Below are 15,255 nucleotides of genomic sequence, written 5' to 3'. Positions count from 1 at the left end.
AGCGCGATGCTCATTGGACCCCACACTGGGGGGGGGGTGGCTCGTAGGGGCTGGATCCCGGGCTTGTTAACCCCCCCCCCCCAATACCCTTGGGCTCTTCGGCATTCCGTGGGCGGGTCGGGCTCACGGGCCGGCCCCCGGGTCAGTGGGCGGCGGAGCCGGAAGCGTGCGGGTCGTGGTGGAGGATGTGCGTCAAACGGGGGCGGCCGGACACGAGGGGGGGGGGGGGGTTGGACATGCATGGCCCTGGGGGGGGGGTCTTAGGGATTCGGACATAGATGGGGTCTATATGGGGTTCGGAATATATGGGCTCTATATGGGCTCTATATGGGCTGTTCCGAACGGGACCCCCCCCCACCTCCCCCCGACGGCTCCGGAACGCGGCGCTGTCGTGTCCCCCCCCCCCACGCGGGGCAGGGGCCGCGGGGGCGGCGGCGCCGGCTCGGTATAAATAGAGCCGGGCTCAGCATGGGGGGGGGGGGGCGATGGCAGAGAAATTCCTCCCCTCCCACGAACCGAACCGGACCCGCTCTGTCCCGGGGCTGCTCGCTCTGAAGCCCCCCCCCCACCCGGTGCCCGGACCCGGCTGCGATCCCATAACCGGGAGGTGGCACCGACACGGTGACAGCCGTGATCCCACTCACATACGGTGTCCCCCCCCCACCCCCCGTAGGCTCCGGTTGCTCGAGCCCCTGCCCGGGACCCCCAACCCCCGTGTCTTCACGTTGCTCTGCCCGACGGGACCCCCCGGTTCCGCCCTGCTCGCAGCCGCTCCCTCCGTCCCGGTTCGGTTCAGGGGGGGGGATGGGGCGGTCCTACGGTTCCCCCCCCCCCGTTTCATCCTCCCACGCCGCGCTCAGCGGGGGCGGCAGCCGCGGGTTCCGCCTCCGGAGCCTCCCACGCCGCAGCCGCAGCCGGGGCCGCTGCTATTTCTCGGTACCGCCCGTGTGGGCGGCGCGCAGAGCGGAGCGACTCGGCGGAGCGAACGAGCACGGCCCGGAATCGGGACCCCCGAACACCCCCCCGAGCCCCCCGGTACCGTCCGTCCATGCCCACGGGGTTCGCGTAGCGGCCGGACGGGGCTGCAGCCCGCGGTGAGAGAACGGGAGGGAAACGGGGGGGGGGTCGGAGGGTGAGTCGTGACATCGGTGTCCCCGTGGGGTTGGGGTAGAGCTGGGTGTGTTTTGTTGCACGTGGGGTGGGGGCACGAGTGGGTTCGTGATGTGGGAATGGTGGGGGGGGGTTTATGGTTCTGCCGTGGGGACCCACTCGTGTCTGTGTTGGGATCAGGGGGGATGCGGGTGTGGGGTCCAGCCTGATCAGTGAGCACGCGTGGGCCTGGGTGCAAGGTGGGGTCTGTAGGGGCCAAAGAGGGGGGGGCTGAGACTTTGCTGTCCCCGTGGGGTAGAGAAGGACTGGGGCAGCCCTGGGTGTGCTCTGCCCTAAGCGGTGCCCCATGGGGTGGGAGCACGGGTGGGGCCACGGGGTGTGGGGTCTCCAAGCTCCTCAATGGGGACCCACTCGTGTTTGTGTTGGGGTCGGTGCAGCTGTGGATGCTCAGTGGAGACCCCAGGCCAAAAGGTGGGTGGGGGTGGGGGGGGTCCGTCCGTCCGTCCTTCCCCCGTCACGCCGTCCGTCCGTCTGTCCCATAGGCTTCACCATGGCCGTGCCCCGCACGCTGGGGGAGCTGCAGCTGTACCGGGTTCTTCAACGTGCCAACCTGCTGGGTTACTACGAGACCTTCATCCAACAAGGAGGGGACGACGTGCAGCAGCTTTGCGAGGCTGGCGAGGAGGAGTTCTTAGAGATCATGGCGCTGGTGGGAATGGCCACCAAACCGCTGCACGTCCGCCGACTGCAGAAAGCGCTGCGGGAGTGGGCGTCCAACCCGGGGCTCTTCAGCCAGCCGGTACCGGCCGTGCCCGTCAGCAGCATCCCCCTCTTCAAGCTGAACGACGGCCGCAAATCGCTCAGTAACGGGCACAGCAGCCCCGGAGAAACTGCGGGGAAAGGGGGGGGCAACGCGGGGACGCCCCCAGCCCGCAGCCCAACGGAGCCGTCGGAGAAGTTGTCGCCGTCGGGGGTGTCGCCGTGGCCGGGGAGGAGCACCCCGGAATCGGAGGGTGGAGGGGATGAGGAGCCCGGAGCTCCTCCGTTCTCACCGGGGGGCGCCGAGCAGCCGTCGGGGGGCGATGTGTTGGAACCGGAGTTGGTGCGGACGGTGACGGAGAGCGTGGAGAGGCTGCTGCAGAGCTGCCCCCGGGGGGGGGACGCGGAGCTGCGGGCTCTGTTGAAGCTCAATAAGAAGTTGGCCAAAGCCGTGGGGCACATCTTCCAACTGGAAGACGGAGACCGGCACAAGGAGGAGGAGATCCGACGGCACAGCGCGATCTACGGGCGAGGGGATGCGCGGCGAAGGGAGGGCAAACAGCTGACACTGCACGAGGTGGGGGGCGGGGTGGGGGTCGGGCTGGGCTGGGGGCTCGCTGTGACCCCCCCCCTCGGTGCTATTGACGGCTCTGTCCCCGCAGCTCATCATTAACGAGGCTGCGGCTCAGTTCTGCCTGCGGGACAATTCGCTGCTGCTGCGGCGCGTCGAGCTGTTCTCGCTGTCGCGACAGGTCGCGAGGGAGAGCACCTACCTGTCCTCGCTCAAGGTGTCCAGGTGAGCAGGGGGGGCCCTCAGCATCCCCCCCCCCCCCCAGTGGGGGTTTCCCCTATGGGAGCTGCACCACCGGCAATTCCGGGCGGGGGTGGGGGCTGCGAGTTCCCCTTTCCATTGCTGAGGCAGTTTGGTGCCTCAATGTGTGTGTGTTGGGGGGGGGGGCACAGCACAGGGGATGCTGTTGGAGCCCCCAGTCCCGAGCTCCTTTCCCCCCCCCCACCTCCATAAGCTGGCGCTGCTCTGCTCCCTCCCCCTGCCCCCCCCGCCCCGGTTCCATCTGTACCAGACCCCGCTGTGCCCCACAGCACCGCCCCATAACGTGAGTGGGGGGGGGGAACCGTGCGGTGCTGCCCCCGCACTGACGCAGCCCTTTGTGCTCCCACCCGCACAGGGCGCAGCCCGAGGACGGCGGGGCCGGCGCGGCCAAGCGGCTCAAACAGGAGGTGGGTGCGGGGGGGGGATGCGTGTATCGGGGGGGGGCACACGCGTGTGCGTGCATGCACAGCTGTGAGCGTGGGCAGCGGCCGCCCACGTGTAGGTGTGACGGCTCGGGGGGGGGGGGGAGCCCGGTGTTCACCCGTGTGCTCCGTGCAGGTGGGGGAGCAGAGCCGCCCCGACCCCCCCCCCTCAATGGGATCGGAGCTTCACGCAGCCCCTTATCGCAATGAGGAGGATGCGGGGGGAGCGGCCGCAGACAGCCTGGACGGGCAGGGTGAGTGAGTGGGGGGCACCGCGGGGCCGCCCCCTCCCCTATTCCCCCCTCCCCGGGCTGTGACCCTTTCCGTCTGTTCGCAGCGGTGGGGCTGTGTCCCCGTTTGACCCCCCCGCCCGGCGTTGCCCCCGATGGTCCCATCGCGCTCCCCCCGCACGGGCTTTGGAGCCGTCACATTCTGCAGCAGACGCTGATGGACGAGGGGCTGCGCCTGGCGAGATTGGTCTCCCACGAACGAGTGGGGCGGCTCAGCCCCTGCCTGCCTGGGAAGCCCCCAGGTGAGACCCCCCCCCCCCGCCCACTGTTGACCCGCCCAGCCCCCAGAGGAGCCCCAAGTGAAACCCCCCCCCCAATGTGAGCCCCAGCCATTGGGAGACCCCCAGGTGTGCCCATCATGAGCCCTTGTGAGCCCCCACCGCCCCATCATGAGGCCCCCCTGGCCCCATCATGGAGCCCCCCGCCCCTTGGTGAGCCCCCCACCCCCGCTCTCCATTGCGAGCCCATCGGGGGCTGGTGGGTTGTGCTTGACCCCCCCCCCTCATTCAGTGGGGTTTTTGACCCCTCTCTCCCCACAGAGTTCGAGGATTGGATTGGCAGAGCGCGGCCCCCCGCCCCCCCCCAGACCCCCCCCGCCGGCACCATCAAGGTGGAGCAGGAGAAACAGCCGGCAGTGAAGGCCCCCCCTGACCCCCCCCAAACGACTAACGAAGCAATTAACGGGCGGAGAGCGGGGGCAGAGCAGCAGCGGGGCAAACGGGTTGCTGAGGGTTGGGGGGGGTTTGGTCTCCACCACTTCCCCCCACATTCCCACCCCCCTCACCGCCACGGTTTACCTCAGCCGCAGCGGGTCCCCCTCCCGGCAGCAGGCAATATTCCCCCCCTCCATCCATTCTAGCACGGGACCCCCCCTCCCATGGACTGAGCTCGATGTTTGCAGAGCCCCCCCCCCCTCAAGTTCCCCCCCCCGCGCGCCCCCCCCCACAGCATTCATCGCCCGACGTGCCGCCTCCACGCCCGTTCTCCGGTGCTGGCACCAGCCCCCTCCGCAGCACCACAACACGTTGCCGCCCCATCCCCCCCCCCCCGCTTCCGCATGCACCCCCAAACCCACTGTACTAACCCCGCTCGTGTGCCCCCCCCTATTCACCAGCCGGGTCCATGTGATGCGGGAAGGGTCACACGTTGCCCCCCCCCCTTCAGTGCATTGCAAGGCTGTGGAATGGGCACTGGGATGCTGTGGCCCCCCCTTCCCCCCCCCCAATAACCCTTCCAGCCCCCCCCCCCATTCCCGGGGGTCCCCCCCCCCCCCATAGGACTGCGTGGTGTCTTTTTAGAGCATTAGCGCCGATTCCTTTGTAACGTGTACAGTAGATTATTTATTTTGTTATTTTGGAATAAAACTTTATTTTACGGCTTATAGTCCTGACCCCCCCCCCACCTCCCCCAAAGACCCCCCCCTTCTTCCTCCCCCTCCCTTAAAGGACTCTTTATACCCTGCTCTGGGCTGGGGGGGGGGGGCAGGCTCAGACCCCAAAGGCAAGCCCTGGGTGTGTGGGGTTTGTGCCCCTTTTGGGATCGGGGCGTCTTGCTGCCCTCCCCCCCCCACATAGGCTGGCTAACAGCCCCCCCCCCCCCCCCCAGAATGAATCATCACTGGCCCCGCTGTTGTGGGTTTGGGGTGGTGATGTGGGTGGGGGGTCACCGTGTGAGCCTATGGGGCACCCTATGGGGGATGGGACCCCCCCACCCCAACACATGGGGCCGTGGCTCTTTGTGCTCCAAAGTGCAGCGTGTGCACGGGGGGGAGGGGGGGAACAGCGTGGTATCCAAACACTGTTGTCCCCCCCCCCCCAACCCCCCCCAGCCCAACCCCCTTCCCCAGCGCCAATTTCGTGCCAAGTCCATGCAGCTCAATGGGGCGGTGTGTGTGTGTATATGGGGGGGGGCGATGTCCCACCCCTCACACGTGCCCTGGGCGGACACTGTCATCCCAGCGGGACTCCCCCACCCCCCAGCAGGACGCGGTGAGGTTGGGGTAAGCGCTGCGTTGCGGGGGGGGCACGAAGGGGGGGCACAACGTGGGGTCCTCCATAGAGAACTATCTCCTGTGCGAAGGAACTGATCCGAACTCGGAGCCAGGGGCAGCTCTGTGCTGGGGGCGAGCCTGGGGTGGTGGGGAGCGTCACTGTGGGGTGCCCCCCCCCCCCCCTTTGCATTGTCCCCCCCCCCCCCCCCCATCAAGCACTTACCACCTCTGGGAGCTCTGCAAGTGCTGTGTTGATGGCCTTCAAGGGACCGAGCTCTGGCATCATCCTCGTCTCGGGGTTCAGGGGAGGGACCCCCGGGGATTCAGATGGGGGGGGGGACCCTCCCCAGAAGAAATTGGTTGGGTAGAAAGCTCCTGGGGGGGGCAAAAAGGGGGGAGGGGCTGGGGGGGGGCGTGGGGCATCTCCCTGCCAGCTCCGAGCACTTGGTTTGGGGTTGGTAGGGGGCATCTCCCAATGGGGAGCATTGGGGTGGGGTGGCAGGAGTGGGTGCCCACCCCCCAGGTCTTACCATGGGGCCTCTGGAAGGGGGTCCTTGGCAGCGGGGCATGGAGGGGTCCATCACCAGGGGGGGTGAGGAGAGCATCGGCCCTGGGCTGTGGGGGATGCAGAGCACAATGAGGTGGGGGCTTTTCCTGCCCCCCAGCCCACCCAGCACTGCTCTTACCTGGGGAAGGAGGAGTGGAGGCTCTCGTTGACCACTGTGCTGATGGCTGCTCTCCCCTGGGGGGTAACTGGCCCATGGGCTGGCGGGCAGAATGGGGCGGGGCTGCAAGGGCACAGGGGGGAATGGGGGGAGTCGTGGGGTCAGCAGAGAGGGTTTTCCTGCAGCCCCCCCCCCATCCTGCAGAGCAACTCACCAGATGGGGTCCAGTCATTGTTCTCAGCTGCAGCTCAGGGTTGTAACACAGGGAGGGCAAAGGGGGGGCTGGCGCAGCCTCGGGACACCCCCCCTGCAGCGCTCTGGGCGCGGCTGGTCCCTGCAGGAGGAGAGATGGAGATGACTATGGGGGGGACCTCAGAACCACCCCCCCTCCCAGGTTGGCGGTTTTTGCCCCCCCATCACCTCCTTTGCCCCTTCCCACCTCCTTTGCTCCCCCCCCTCACCTCCTTTGCCCCCTCCCTCACCTCCTTTGCCCCCCCCCCCTCCTAGCCCCTCCCCTTCTTCCCCTGCTCCCACCTCTCGGCTTTCCACTGTCATTTTATGCGGTTGGGAGACGTTAGCCCCGTCCATCCTTCCCCGTCTGCTCCTCTGTAGGAAAGCAGGAGCGCTCTGAGTTGCTGCCCACACACCATAGAACCCCCCTAACCCCCCCCCAACCCCCCCCAGCGCCTATATCTCACTGTTTATAGTTGGCACCCAAAACGCTGATCCTTGGGAATGTTGGGGTAGAGGTGCCGTAGTTGACCTTGAGGGTCGCGGATCCGATCCCCCAAGAACGGATGGAGAGATCCTTAGCGGAAGAAGGGCTGGGATGTTCTTCCACTTGGCTGACCCATAGGGATGAATGGGGGGGCACACCAACTCCCATCTCTGCCCCACATCCGACGTTGTGGGGCAGGCCCGTCCGGCTCACCGTCCTTCCCACGGATGACGTTGAGCGATGTGACCCCCCCAATCTCGGGAATCGCTGAATCGAAGCAGGAACGTCCCGTCGGGCTCCGTGCTCAGCAGCGCACACGTATTGCTTGCTGGATGAAGCCGATGATCCAGACTATAGGGACAGACGGATAGGCAATGTACGGACATTGGGGCGGCCCACACCCACCCCCTTTCCCCACCCCCCCAGTGCTCCATCCCAGCGCTCACCCATCCGACCAGTAGGCTCTTTAAGCAGCGGCTTCGGTGAGGGTCCAGGACTCCATCGAACCACTGCCAGAAGGTGAAACCCCGCGCCAGGCAGATCTCCTTGGGGACAGAGAGGGGGGGTGTGAGGCAGTCCCAGAGCCAACAATGACCCCCCACCCCATTAGAGCACAGACCCCCAACACTGAACTCTCCCCCCCAGTAAACACAGCCCCCCCAACCCAGGACCTTGTTGAACCCAGGAACCTTACTGAACCCAGACGTTATAAGAACCCGACCTTATTGAACCCAGACCTTAAATTTGAACTTCAGGACCTTATAGAAACTCAGACCTTATTGAACTCAGACCTTATGAACCCAGACCTTATAGAACCCAGACCTTATTGAACCCCAGACCTTTATTGAACCCAAAAACCTTACAGAACTGACCTTATTGAACCCAGACCTTATAGAACTCAGACCTTATTGAACCCAGGATTTATAGAACCCAGACCTTATAATGAACCCAGGGACCTTATTAGAACCCAGACCTTATTGAACCAGACCTTATAGAACCAGACCTTATAGGAACCCAGACCTTATGAACTCAGTACCTTATTGAACCCAGACCCTTATTGAACTCAGACCTTTAGTAGAAACCCAGACCTTATTGAACTCAGACCCTTTATTGAAACCCAGACCCTTATAGAACTTCAGACCTTATTGAACTGAGCCCAGGAGACGCTGCGGTTCTGGAAGTTTTCCTCTGGACCAGGCACTGTGCATCATTGAAGATCTTTTGTGCCAGGAAGAAGTAATGATCCTTCATGAGCCCTTTGCTGGTCTGCACCTCATGACCATGAACTTCAGGATTCAAGGTCTCACAACAAACATCTTCTCCCAGGGGACACGTTCATCAGGCCACCAACGAAGGGATGACCCTCTACCTGGTGTGTAGTGTATATGGAGGGGGGTTCAATCAGCATACAATGCACCTCCATTGCCCCCCTTATTGCCCCACCACTGTGCTCACGATCTCAGAGAAGGCGTTATCCCAATAGCCACTGTGGGCTTTGGCGTTGTTGTCCTCGAATTGCCATGACGATGAACCACGATGCGGAGGGACAGGACCTGTTTATGGGGGGGGGGGGTCGGTAAACCGCTCAGCTTTCAGCCCCACGCTTTGGCAGGCCCCCCCAGCCCCCCTTCCCCTCAGCGTTACCCACCTGCAGCCTCATGGTGGTCCCTGCAGGGTTCAGCCCCACGGTGCAGCTGAACAGCACAGCACATTTCTCTTCTGTTACCGACTCGGAGCCCTTCCTCTCGCAGCGCTTTATCTTCTTCAAGGCATCTAGAATGTGTATATGTGATATATGGGGTGGGGCACTGGAATGGTTCCTATCAGCCCCCCAGGACCCTCTTTCCCCCCCCCTTAAACCCAACCCAACCCAGCAGCCCCCAGTGCAGCCCCTCACCACGTTCTTGAAGTTGGCGCTGCAGGTTCCGCTGCCCGGGTTGGTCTCCAAAGCCACCACGTTGTGCACGATCTCCCCGGTGCTTTCACTGATAAGGGGGTGTAAGGTCCATACAGTGCTATAGGGTGGGGGGTCACAGCCCCATATAGTGCTATAGGGGTGGGTGTGGGGGGTCACAGCCCCATACAGTGCTATAGGGTGGGTGGGTGATATGGGTTGGGGGTCACATCCCCATACAGTGCTAACTAGCGGTGGGTTGGGTGCATTTGGGTGGGGGGTCACGCCCATACAGTGCTATAGGGTGGGTGGGTGATGGGTGGGGGGGTTCACCAGTTCCCATACAGTGCTATAGGGTGGGGGGTCACAGCCCCATACAGTGCTATAGGGTGGGTGGGTGGATGGGTGGGGGGTCACAGCCCCATACAGTGCTATAGTGTGGGGGTCACAGCCCCATACAGTGCTATTGGGTGGGGGGTCACAGCCCCATACAGTGCTATAGGGTGGGTGGGTGTATGGGTGGGGGGTCACAGCCCCATACAGTGCTATAGGGTGGGTGGATGTATGGGTGGGGGGTCACAGCCCCATACAGTGCTATAGGGTGGGGGGTCACCTCTGCTCACCTCAATGTGCTGCTGTACGAGCTGTGTGCCAGCTCCCGTGCCTGCTTCTCGGTCACCATGTCTGCCCGCACCATGCAGGGTTTGGGGGACGCCTGCAGCAGCTGCGGGCCCAGCAGGAAGCGAACGCTCGCCTGGAACTTGGTCTGTGTCTTCAGCACTTGTGGGGGCTGCTTCTCCACCAGGAACGAGCTGATGGGGGGCACCAAACTCTGCTCCAGCCCCATTTGCCCCCTCCTCCCCTCCCAGCCCCCCCTGAGCTCTGCTGCTCTGCCCCCACCCCCTGCAGCCCCATCTCCATGCGTCACCTCCGGACCAGGCTGGATAGAACCTCATTGAGTCTCTCCAGCAGTTGGGACAGCAGTTCTGCCCCCAGCTCCGCGCCCGCCGCCATCACTTGTTGGTGCAGCTGGAAATGAACCTCCACCAAACCTTCACAGCTGCAAGAAACCACCGGGAATGGAAACCCTGAGCTCCAAAGCCCTTTAGGATGGAGCTGCCCCCATTGCTTGGGGGGGTCCCGGGGGTCTCTTGATCCCCCTCCCCACCGTTTTTGCAGCGGTGCCAGGTTCTCCTCGAACAAAGCTCCATTCCCTGCCAGCTGCTGCTGCCTCTTCCAGATCTGGATGCGCTTTAACACCTGCTGCCTGGCAGCTTCCAGCTCTTTGGTGGCCTCCATGAGGAGCGTGGGCAGCTCCTGGGATGGATATGTGTGTATATTAGGGGGGGGGGCACCGAGCCCACCCAGCCCCACACCCCAACCCCACCGCCCCACCTACTCTCTCTGCTGCTTTCCCTTCTGATTTCAGCTGTGGGTCCCGCGTGTTCGAGGCTGTGGATGAACAGAGGTTGGACCCATCAGCACCGCAGTGCATTTGTCCCCCCCCCCCTACAGACCCCCCCACTCAACCCCTCATTCACCTGCATTGCCGTCCCCCGGTGCTGCCCTGCACTCCCTCATTGCCTGCACCTCCCGCACTCGGTGCTGCAGCCGCCGCAGCCCCAGGTTGAATTTAAGCTCCTCCTGGCGCCGGTGGAAGCTGAGGGGCAGGTGACGGTCCTGGGGTGGAGGTGGGGGGCACATAGAGTGAGTGGGACCCCCCCCAAGTTGTGCATAGAAGGGGGGGGAAGGGGGTCACGCACCCTCCTTAGCACAGCGGCCTTTTCTCCTTCCAGGATGGACCTCAGGACGGCCACCAAGCGCATGGGGTCGTGTCGGTATGTGCCCTGCAGGAGGGGGGGATAAAGGGTGGGATGGGGGCACCAACCCATCTGTGCACCCCCAGCATTGAGGTGGGCTCAGAGGGGGCTGTGACCCAACGTGTGGGGCTCTAAGATGTGGTTTCCAACTGCTGCAGCATCACCCCCCCCCCCCATGTCAGCGCTGCTGCAGGGCAGGTCCTGCCCATCCAGCCCTGTCCCAATGAATCAGCTCCTTCCACTGAACCCAGGGAGGAATTTCCCTGTTGGCTCCACTCCTCCAACATCCCACATCAGCTGCGTTCAATGTGGGGTGGAACCCCAATGGCACAAAGGGAAACCCGAGGTGTGCGCTGCTCCCAACCCCATAACGCAGCCCCCATCTCCCTGCAGGTTTATAGGGAGGAAATAGGGCTCGGATCCCAGGAGGTGAAGGCTCTGAGTGAAGGGATAAGGCTGCCACATCTGCACGACCCCAATAGCAAGCAGCAGCAGCAGCAGCACCCAAAGGCTGCCCCATATCCCAGGGGCTGAGAGGAAAGCTGACCCCATCCCAAATGTATATAGAGAGTGTTACCAAAAGGAGGAGCTTTCAGCCCGAGCTGAGCCGTTGATTTTGGGGGGGGGGGGGGGGGGAGGAGCACCAAAGCAGCCTCCCCCCCCACACACACACAGAGGGTCACAGCAAGCACAGAGAGCAGGGGTTGATCTGCATCAGAGGTGGGAGAGAGACAGATGCGAGCACGCAGAACTCAGCGCTCAGCAACTAGGGAGGGAGAACGAAGGGAGGAGAATAAGGTGGGTGGGAGGTGTGGGGGGGGCTGCAGGGGTCTATTAGGATGGGGAGGGGGGCGCATATAGAGGAGCCCCGCACCTCAATGCTGCTGATCTGCTGCAGGATGTGGCGCTGCTGCCCGTCCCCTCCGGCGCTTCAGCTTCTCCAGCATCGCAGCGAGCAGCCCCTGAGCCACGCTGGAGCAGAAGGTGTCGGAGCCGTGGATAAATTCCCTGCGGGACACAGGAACCGCGTGGGCACGGAGCAAAACCCGCAGCAACGTGAGGGATGCATGCGGAGGGGGGGCGGCACTTCGGCCATCGCAGCGCTGGGAACTCACTGCGTTACAGAGTGGGGAGGGGGCAACGAGCTACAAGTGGGCTCACACTGTGCCCCCCTCCCCATGTATAAACCCCATTGATGCCCGGCCCCCAGCCTCACCTGGAGCCCCCCAGTCCCACCCAACGTGCCCACCCCCATCCAGACACCGACCCCCTCCTCCCATGCGCCCCTATAGGGGTTGATACAGACCCCCCCCCCGATCGTTCAGCCCCGGGTTGGGGTCCCCCCCTCCTGGCTCTCACCAGGGCTGGTTCTCCAGCCACTCGCCCAGGACGCAGCGCAAATTTCGGGGGAACTCCACGAAGATTCCTCCGAATTCCTCCGGCGCCATCTGGGATACGATGCTCCAAAGGGACATGGTGGGAAGCGTCACCTGCGGGGAGGGGGCGCCGAGGGCTCCTCGCTTTGTCCATCCCATGGGATGGGGCCGCTTTGAACCCGCTGCCCGGAGGAGGAGCAGGAAGCGCCGTCCCGGGGCGATGCCGGCGGCCGTGCCTCAGTTTCCCTGTTTCCCTTCAGTTCCGAGGGATCCCGGTGCCTCCCACAAAGGGGGTGATGATGGCACCGGGGGGGAGGGACGGCAAAAGTCACGGGGGAGGGAAGCGGGGGAGGCTCCGATTTGGGAACCGGGTGGTTTTGGGAACCCCAACCCCGGCCCTGTAGGATGGGGGGGTTGAACTTCCCCCCCCACAAGGACAGCACGTCCCGGGGCACAACACAGCGCCCTCCGACCATGGGAAGGTGTGGGGCCGGCACCTGGAGGACCCCACGGCCACCCCATAGAGGAGCAGGGATGAACCCAGAGCGGAGGGGAGGAAGAGAAGCGACACCGGGACAACATCAGAGCGCGGACACGACCCCCGGGTGGGGGTCAGATACCGGGGACACGCACCCCGCACCGCTCTGCCCCACGTCGGGCTGTGCCGGTCCGACCGGGAGCGAACCGGGCCGAGGTTCCCAGCTCCCCATTAGAACCCGTGGGACAAGCCCGGATCCGCTCCGACCCGCGGCGATGCTGCGCTGCTCCTCCTGCCCCCGGCACCTCCCGCATCTCCCCGTGCTGCTCTTCCTGCCCGTCCCCGTCTCTCCCCGTTTTCCTCCTCCCGCAGCCCCGCCGTCCCTTCGCTTCCTGCATCGCTGCGGCACCGACGGCCACGTGGTGTCGGCTCGGCCAACGGGGGAGGAAGCGGAGAAGCGGCTGTGAAGGCCGCGGGGTCCGTCCCGCACCGCGGGGCTGCGGTGGGACACGGCGGGGATGGGACCCGCACAGCCCCGAGCAGCGATTCCGGCCCCGGTGCGGAGTCAAACGAGCGGCGGGTCGGTTCCCTCCGGTTCCGGAGCACGAACGGAGCCCGGCCCGAGGCCTCGCCCCCCGCCCCGGGGTTACCGGGGGGTCCCGGGGGCGCTGCGGGAGCTTTGATCTGCGCTCCCGTCGGGCCGCGCTCCTTCCGTCCGCCCCGTCGGACTTTGGGCCCGAGCAACTGTCAGCGCCCGCACCGCGTCCACCTGCACCGGGACCGCACCGGGACCGCACCGGGACCAGACCGGGATTACACCGGGATTACACCGGGATTACACCGGGACCGCACCGGGGGCTGCGGGAGCCCGACGGTCCCCGACAGCTGCGTGGCCGCGTCCAACACGCAACGTTCCCCGCGCCGCTCCCGCTGCCTCCGTTCTCCGTGCTTCAAACCCACCGACCCCCGACCCCCGACCCTCGCCCACCCGCGGCCCCTCCCGCTCCCGGCGTCACCCCCGTTAGAAGCGAAGCTCCAGCACCGACGGGACGGACCGGAACGGGGCTGCGGCGCCCACTTCCCCCTTCCCGCACGCCCGGACTCGGTCCCCGCAGACCCCTTTGCCGCCCCCCCCCACCCCGTTATTGGGCTCCCTCGGCCGTGGGGTGCGGGACGCCCCCCCCCGCTCCGACCCGGTTTTGTCTCGGGCTGATTTGGGCCGCGCTCGGCCCTTCCCGTTCGGACCCGCCCCTCCCTCCCGGTACCGGCTCAGTCCCCTCCGATCGCGGCGTCCCCGGGTCCCCCCCGCCCCACAGCGCCGTTACCTGCGGGGGGGGCCGCTCGGAAGGGCCGGGCCGGGCCCGAGGCCCTCAGTACATGGCGGTGCGGGCGCGGCCGGGCTGCGGGGTTGGCCCCGCTCCGGCGGAAAGCGCCGAGGCCAGGAAGGGGGAGGAGACGAACGGGGAGCACGGGGGGGGGGACATGGGGGGGCGGCCCCGCGGCTCCCCGGTGCCGAACCGGGGGCAGCACCGCACGTCGGGTGACCTCGGGGCTGGGTCACGGTCCCCCAAGGGCCGCAATACAAACACCGCCCCGCGGGGGGGCTCCACGCGCGACCCCCGGGCCCACATCGGTGTTCCTGCTCCCGTTTGGCCTCAACAGACCCCGCTGCTGCCCCCCCCCCCCCAACAACAGGCCCCCCTTCAACCGCCGGGTTGTGCGGGGCTGCGGGGTCGGGATGGACATGGGGGGGGTGGGGAAGCAGCCCCCCCCACACTCAACCCGTTGCTGCGGGGTCCGTGCGGGGCCACCAGGGGCCGCTGCCGCCCCGTCGGTACCGCCAACTCCGGGGGGGCCGCCGGGACCGCGGCAGCCTGAGGAGCCCCGGAGCCCCCAAAGCGGCCCCTACCGGGAACGTCCGCACCCCCCCCCCAATATCTGGAGCGGTGAAGCCCCCCATGCAGCCCCCCGAGCTGCTGCCCCCCCCCCCCCCCCCCCCCCCCCCCCCCCCCCCCCGGGGGGGGGGGGTTTTAAAAAAGAAGTAAGGGAGGCCCCGGGGGGGGGGGGGGGTGGTGGTCACGGGATGGGGAGTGACGTCACGGCTTGGCTCTGACGTCAGAGCTGTGACATCATCACTGCAGGGGGGGCGGGATGTGGGGATACAGAACGTGATGGAGGGGTGGGCTGGGGTCGGCTGCCCCCCTCGGATCGGGGGGGGAACAACAGCACGACCCCGCACTGTGCCCCCTCCCCACCATCCCCATCCCACCCCCATCCCACGCCCCTCCCATCCCATCCCCACACCATCCCCATACACTCACACCATTCCCAACCTACATCGTTCTCATCCTATACTGCAGCCATGCCATGCCCCTGCCCACCCCATCCCCATCATGTACCTATAGCATACACACCCCATCCCCATCCCATCCCCATTATAAACCTAAACCACACTCATCCCATACTTCCCCCGTACCCATAACATCCCCATCTCATACCCATTCCATATCGACCCCATACCCACACCATGCCTATAACATACCCATCCCAATAGCAATCCTATACCCATCCTATAGCAATCCTATACCCATCCCTATCCATCCCATGCCCCTATCCATCCCATCCCTATATCGACCCCTTCCCATCCCCTTCCCACCTTCATCCCACACCCCAACCTACAACATAGTGCCCCATACACCATACCCACCCCATACCCCCCCATACCTACCCCTACCCCCATCCATACCCCCATCCAGCCCCCCCATATCGACCCCTTCCCATCCCATTCCCACCTTCATCCCACACCCCAACCTACAGCATAGTGCCCCATAACCCCCCCCACCCCCCCCCCCACACCCCCCCCCTCCCCCCTCCCCCCCAACAACAGGCCCCCCTTCAACC

At 65.4% G+C, this 15,255-nt stretch overlaps 3 protein-coding genes across 3 annotated transcripts in view; 2 read left to right on the top strand and 1 right to left on the bottom strand.

Annotated features, from left to right (window-relative positions):
- The first annotated feature begins 285 nt into the window (after nt 1–285).
- Nucleotides 286–5,023, top strand: NAB2 (NGFI-A binding protein 2). The gene is made up of 8 exons (XM_015887044.2): nt 286–1,094; nt 1,653–2,446; nt 2,532–2,665; nt 3,057–3,108; nt 3,260–3,377; nt 3,461–3,655; nt 3,953–4,144; nt 5,019–5,023. Exons 2-8 carry the CDS (start codon nt 1,661–1,663, stop codon nt 5,021–5,023), a joined length of 1,482 nt encoding a protein of 493 aa, XP_015742530.1. The 5' UTR covers nt 286–1,094; nt 1,653–1,660.
- Nucleotides 5,024–6,769: 1,746 nt separating this feature from the next.
- On the bottom strand, nt 6,770–12,623 carry STAT6 (signal transducer and activator of transcription 6). The gene is given in 22 exon segments (XM_032441071.1): nt 6,770–6,861; nt 6,864–6,908; nt 6,973–7,045; nt 7,047–7,114; nt 7,229–7,331; nt 7,928–7,975; nt 7,978–8,097; nt 8,100–8,126; nt 8,128–8,151; nt 8,242–8,298; nt 8,301–8,339; nt 8,435–8,559; nt 8,677–8,771; nt 9,304–9,492; nt 9,609–9,740; nt 9,849–9,997; nt 10,080–10,132; nt 10,222–10,360; nt 10,444–10,527; nt 11,375–11,432; nt 11,434–11,508; nt 11,860–12,623. Coding segments are annotated over 22 exon segments (1,971 nt in total). The 5' UTR covers nt 12,036–12,623.
- The window catches only part of LRP1 (LDL receptor related protein 1), a 79,416-nt gene continuing 76,511 nt past the window's right edge, over nt 12,351–15,255 (top strand). Inside the window, 2 exon segments of the mRNA XM_032441070.1 lie at nt 12,351–12,358; nt 12,727–13,520. Coding sequence (XP_032296961.1) covers nt 12,351–12,358; nt 12,727–13,520 — 802 coding nt within the window.

This window comes from Coturnix japonica, linkage group LGE22C19W28_E50C23 (assembly GCF_001577835.2).
Source record: "Coturnix japonica isolate 7356 linkage group LGE22C19W28_E50C23, Coturnix japonica 2.1, whole genome shotgun sequence".
NCBI lineage: Eukaryota > Metazoa > Chordata > Aves > Galliformes > Phasianidae > Coturnix > Coturnix japonica.
Note: the sequence above shows the minus strand (reverse complement) of the source record. Positions and strands in the feature narration are given on the sequence as shown.

What these genes read in the sequence shown, in the direction of transcription:
- NAB2 (XM_015887044.2), top strand. Translation starts at nt 1,661, where the DNA reads ATGGCCGTGCCCCGCACGCTGGGGGAGCTGCAGCTGTACCGGGTTCTT. An exon ending in AGACAGCCTGGACGGGCAGG is followed by an intron (nt 3,378 to 3,460) that starts GTGAGTGAGTGG and finishes GTCTGTTCGCAG; the next exon opens with CGGTGGGGCTGTGTCCCCGT. An exon ending in CCTGCCTGGGAAGCCCCCAG is followed by an intron (nt 3,656 to 3,952) that starts GTGAGACCCCCC and finishes CTCTCCCCACAG; the next exon opens with AGTTCGAGGATTGGATTGGC.